We start from the raw sequence: 6,359 nt of genomic DNA, 5'->3' as shown, positions 1-6,359 counted from the left end.
TGTTGGGGAAGTCTGGGGATGAGAGGAATGACTTTTTTTTTTTTTTTCCAAATTCAGCAAGTACTGTATATTTTATATTTCCCTTAAATTCTGAAAAAATATTTTATTACCTTCTCATGTTTGTATTTTTTCTCATGTTTTATTATAGGCTGGAGCATTATATAATCTTTCTAGAAATCTTCCCAGGAAAACTCATGAGTGTATTAACTATCCAGTCTCTTTTCCATGCTATGACGTGACAGTGCTGACAAATTTCCTAATGATGCATAATAACTGTCCTCTTACAACCAAATGCTAATAGTATTTTTCTCTTTGTCCTTCAATTCCTTACCAACAGTCTCTTCAAGGCCCTTCAAGATCTCAGTAACAGACTCCTTGAGACCCTTACAGGTTCTTCCTACCACCAAACCCAAAATCAGATTTAAAAATTGAGTACATGTTTATCAAACTCACATTTTATTTCAGGAATAAACATGTTTCATGTGTATCCAAAAAATGTATGCTACATTTGCCATTTTAACATCCTGCCTTCCATTCTTAATGTCTTTCTCCCACTCTTCTGATTTTCATAAGTAGGAATGTAAAATGGCTTAAAGAAAGATATTTTTTTCTCCAATCTAAGAATGAGGAGGTAGATGAACCAGATAGGGAAACCAGAAGGAATTTATTTGCCATTGGTGTCTTTTTTCTTGGTGCCCAGAAAGCTTCCATCACCCTAATGAGTCACCCAAGAGAATTTCTATGAGGAAGCCAAAGAATTTACATGATGTATTAAAGAGGGTCTTCTCTTCGACCAACTAATCCTCCTAGTGTATCAGCATGAATTTACTTGCTACCTGGGGACATGATGGTCAAATATTGGTTAGACCATGATAATTTTCTCCCTATGGACTTGTGTATTTTAATTACCAACCAAGGCATTGAAGCCATAGCTAACATGAAAAAGAAAGGCCATTGGTAATGCTTATGGAGGCAATAGCTAAACTGTCCATGAAGAAATTGTACAGATGATACTGTTCTGTGGAATAATGCAGAGAATTTTCTTATGCTTATCCATATGGAAGGAGAACCCTACAGAATTATAACAGGTAAAATGATTTGGGCGCACTTCATCTGGAAAACTTCACAGATATTTCTAGGAAGTGTTTGAGAGTGAGGACAATTGCATGCCACTGAGCACCAGAATACTGGTTTGAAGGATTAAACCAGAATACTGGTTTAATTAATTAATTATCTTTAATTTCCTATTGAAGAGTGACAGTCTAGTCTTTTATGTGTATGGTAAATTTCAAACCTATTGAGTTTTCTTTCAGGAACTACAAACTTTTTTGGATACAAACTTACCTTTTACTAAGGGGATGATCTTATAAGATAGAAAATTCTGTAAACTAGAAAGAGAGGAGACCAGGAAAGTAGAAAGGTGAAGTGATGATGTCTTAGGAGCTTTTGTTCTGGTCAAACAGAACACAGAGTATTCCTTAATTATAAAGTTTAGAAATGAAACAACTGAAAAGAAATGAGTCAAAGTTCTTGATGCTAGTCCCTTTTAGAAAATTTGTTAGACTTCTGTCTAGGCAATAAACTTTTGTTATTTTCAATTTAGTTATTTGAGAGGGATTTCAAGCCCTCTGAAACTGGTTTTTATATTAAAATAAAAAAGATTAACTAGTGAGATAATGGGGAGATTACCTGATGATTAGAAGTAAAAATGAGATCAAAGTAATATTTAATGGATTTTTGCCATAAAGGCAAAATAATATAAAAATTTGCCATAATATAAAATTTAGGGATTAATGTCATAGAGATTCTTCAACCTAAATAGTTGATGTAGATGGTTAATACTATGTCTTAGCTTAATGCCAAAGGAACAATTTTGGAAAATCCCTGGAATCAAATGTCATCTACCTATGAGGTTTGAAATAATTTAAAGGGCATAATGGAATCATTCTACATTTATTTATTTTCAGTAAGTTATTTTTGGGTACGTACTGGACACTCTTGGTTATGGTGGAGATGGCAGTTTTCTTCTCTGGCAGGCTATAATTGGGGCATTCAAAGACAAACTTAAAATATTAGTGGCAAAGCAAGCAAGATTTTAGTAATTGCTAAAGTAACACAGAAGGAGAAGTGATATAGCATGATTTGGAACTTGTGGGATGGAATCAATGAGTATGTGATATTTTAACTGGAAACTGAAAGAAGACTACATGATTTAAATATATGTATATAAACAACAAAAAACACAAACTAAAAGCATAGAATATTTCCAGATTTAGAAGGTAATATGAAAAATGACTTAGTTTTTCAAAATTGCTCAATGCTAATGGGAGCTCTGGTAGCATAGTGCCTAAGTCACTTGACTGCTAACCAGAAGGCTTGTGGTTCAAACCCACCAGTCACTCCTCAGAAGGAAGATGGGACAATCTACTTCCGTAGTGATACTGCCTCGGAAACCCAAGGAGGGGTCACTATGAGTTGCATCTGACTCAAGGGCACATAACAACAACAGTGTGTATGTGGAGAAATACATACTGGCAATTGTGAGTGGAAAAATAATTTTGGAAAAAATGTGAAAGACCTGGATTAAAACAAGTTTTTACTTTATTTTATAGATAATTGAGGGTCATTGCATTTTGCTAATACAATCTGACTTATCCTATAGAAAAACAACTCTGTTGCAACTGTGGAAATTGGCTTAGAATAGGAAGATATATAATCTAGGGAGTCTAGTTATAAGGCTCTTCTATAGACTGGGTAACAGTTCATTTCCTGTAGAAAGGAATATACAGATCCTAAAGAAATGCAGAACAAAACTAGATTGGATAAGGATGAAAGAAATGGCCAGCTTAAAGAACTCTCTAGAATTTGTCACTTAGATGACTAAGAGAATTTTGAAACTTTATTGAGATACATAATCCAGGTGAAGTAATAGATTTGGACAGGGGGTGGGGGATGGTAAGAATGATGAAATATCTAAAATAGGCAAATGCGTAGAGATTAGAGTTTAATAGGGATTACCGGGGCAGGAGAGATGGTGAAAGGGAAGAATCATTGTTTAGGTAGCACTGAGCTTTTATTTGTAGGCAGTGGAGAACTTGACAATGGATAATTGATATTGATTGCACAACATTATTGATGTAATAGATTTTATTGAATTGTACATGTGAAAAATGTCAAATTGCTGAACATGTTCTCTATATTTTTACAATTTACTATAACTGTATATATGACATAATATAATTGCATTTTTACATCAATATACAAATAATCTAGTTCTAGCAATAGAAACTGTACCATAAGCCTTAGGGAAAGTATCTGAGCCTCCATACTGAGGAATTCAGAGATAGTTACTAGGAAATGAAAGTTTGTAGAGTCATTAAGTCAGGTATATCAAGTGGTGGACATATATCCAAATGGGCAACCAGTAAATACTGAAATAAAACTAAATTATTCCAGCCATGTGTTTATATGGGAGCTCTGGTGGTGTAGAGCCTAAGGCATTTGACTGCTAACCAGAAGGCTGGTGGTTCAAACACACCAGCCACTCCTCGGAAGGAAGACTGGGCAATCTACTTCCATAGAGATACTGCCTCGGAAACCCAAGGGGTGGGGGTTGCTATGAGTCAGAAATGATTCCATGGCAGTGAGTTTTTTGTGTGTTTATATAAGGAGAAACCAGACCTTACACCTTACAAGAGTTTGTAAAAGGCAGTCTAAGGCAGTAGAGATATTTCCAAATCAAATTAATTTCAATGAATAGCTGAACTGAAATGGGTTGTATGATTAGTCATGAAAGGGAACTATATTATTTAAAGACAAGCCACAAAGAAACATGACTAAATGTTTTCCTACATGGGAAATATATTGAAAGGAGGTGGGGGTGGGTCTTTAGACATCAATGTTATTGCTTATTGGATGTACCTATCCCTAATCTGGATAAAAAAAAGGGCAACTAAAATAATAATTAATATACATGAAACATCTTTTGGGGACTTGATTACCAAAAAATTCAGTGGAGATTAGGTAATTCTGTAAAGGAGTGAGGGAAACAAGGATAGGATATATGTGAGCAAGTGTCTGTACACTTCATGTGAACTTTTTCACCCAAATCCACAGCTAATATCATTGGCCAAAAAATAGCACTTTGGGTGCACATGAGTTTACAATAATTTCTTGTAAATACACAATCTTTTCTCTCTCTCTCTCTCTCTCTCTCTCTCTCTCCCATGCCTGTTGTTTCTCATTTATACCAGAATGGCAGTAGGCTTTTGTTTTATTTTTTTTTTTTTATTAAAGGATAATTCTTTCTTATTTCTGTATTCCAAAGTTCTCTGGACCTGATTGTATTGTCTTTATTCCATGGGATCAACTCTCCATGGCCAATTCCTCCTTTGTCACTGAGTTCCTATTGCTAGGTTTCTCCAGCCTTGGGGAACTGCAACTTGTCCTCTTCGTGGTCTTTTTCTCCCTCTATTTGATCATCCTGAGTGGAAACATCACAATCATCTCAGTCATCCTCCTGGATCGCAGCCTGCACACACCCATGTACTTTTTTCTGTGCATTCTCTCTATTTCTGAGACCCTCTACACCATTGTTATTCTACCCAAGATGCTTATCAACTTACTCTCTGTGCTCAGGACACTCTCCTTCCTGAGCTGTGCCACCCAGATGTTCTTCTTCCTTGGGTTTGCTGTCACCAATTGCCTTCTTCTGGGAGTGATGGGCTATGATCGCTATGCTGCCATCTGCCAGCCTTTGCACTACCCCATTCTCATGAGATGGAGGGTGTGTGGACAACTGGCAGTAACTTGTATTGTTAGTGGCTTCCTGATATCTCTGGTGGGGACAACTTTGGTTTTTAGCCTTCCTTTCTGTGGCTCCAACAAGGTCAACCACTACTTTTGTGATATTTCTCCTGTCATCCGTCTTGCCTGTGCTGATAGCCCCATCAATGAACTGATCATTTTTATCTGTGGGGCCTTGGTGCTTGTTGTACCCTTCATCTTCATTTGTGTTTCCTATGGTTTCATTGTTCACACCATCCTGAGGATTCCATCAGCTGAAGGCAAGCGGAAAGCTTTCTCCACATGCGCCTCTCATCTCACTGTGGTTATTGTCCACTATGGTTGTGCTTCCTCTGTCTACCTGCGACCCTCAGCCAAATACACATCAGGCAAGGACAGGCTGGTGACAGTGACCTATACCATCATCACCCCACTACTGAACCCCATGGTATATAGCCTCAGGAACAAAGATGTCCAGATGGCTATTTGGAAAATGATTGGAAAGACTGGGTTGTCTCTAAAGACATTATAATTAGAACACTTTTCAATTTTACTAGCACATATGAGACAATAAAAATATATATCCATAATTATTTAAAAATGGGAGTAACTATTTTATTTATGTCTATAACTGTGCAGTTTTGGGTGAGTTGTTTTGGTATTCTGGGGCTTTACTGTTTTCTTCTGTAAAGAAGGGATAATACTAGACTCTTATCTTGGTTGTTGTAAAGATTTAGAGAGACAATAACATTTCTGGAAATAAAAGATATCCATCCTCCTCCTCTGTCTCTTCTTTGTCTAGATTTATAGTTCTCAAAAACGTCTTTAAAATCATCATAATAATTTCTTGCCCTGTATTTGGATTGTTTATCTACAAACTCCTCTAATCATGCTCTTTGCTTAAAGTTATGCCCAGCCAAAAATGAGTAGCCCAAATCTGGGTGGCTTAGATCTAACAGTATGACATGATGGAGAAGAAAGTCATTGTGTATAATTAAAAGAGGAGTTCTGGTAGCATAGTGCCTAAGGCACTTGACTGCTAACCAGAAGGCTGGTGGTTCAAACCCACAAGTCACTCCTTGGAAGGAAGATGGGGCAATCTACTTCCGTAGTGATACTGCCTTGGAAACCAAAGGAGGGGTCGCTATGAGTCAGGTCTGACTTGAAGGCACATAACAACAACAACAACAAATAATTAAAAGGTTTAATTTGACACTGGGTAGGTCATAACTTTAAGAATGCTATTTATTTCTTCTGAACCTAATCTTTCATATTTAAATGGGAAGAATATAATTTTTCTTTCCTAATTCACAGGATTTTTGTATCAAATGGGTACATTTGATCAAATGTATACTATGAAAGAAAGATGTATGATATATGAAATGGATAATGTGATAATATGAAAGAAAGCATATGTAATATATGAAACCATACATAATGCATCACTATTATTGTATTAATTGAGAATTTTCAAGTCTCTGCAAGTTCCTTAATTTCTTTCAGATTCTCCAGGCATGGCATTTCTAGATGCCATTTCTGATCATTCGTGGGAATCAATCTTCATGTTACAAAGA

The 6,359-nt window shown here is 36.3% G+C and overlaps 1 protein-coding gene across 1 annotated transcript; it reads left to right on the top strand.

Annotated features, from left to right (window-relative positions):
• The first annotated feature begins 4,375 nt into the window (after window positions 1–4,375).
• Window positions 4,376–5,317, top strand: LOC103202826 (olfactory receptor 10R2-like). The gene has a single exon (XM_007947766.1). The coding sequence runs from the start codon at window positions 4,376–4,378 to the stop codon at window positions 5,315–5,317; it is 942 nt and encodes a 313-aa protein (XP_007945957.1).
• Window positions 5,318–6,359: the final 1,042 nt, after the last annotated feature.

This window comes from Orycteropus afer, unplaced genomic scaffold, assembly GCF_000298275.1.
Source record: "Orycteropus afer afer isolate SDZICR_OR568_19922 unplaced genomic scaffold, OryAfe1.0 scaffold00193, whole genome shotgun sequence".
NCBI classification, from domain to species: Eukaryota; Metazoa; Chordata; class Mammalia; order Tubulidentata; family Orycteropodidae; genus Orycteropus; species Orycteropus afer.
Note: the sequence above shows the minus strand (reverse complement) of the source record. Positions and strands in the feature narration are given on the sequence as shown.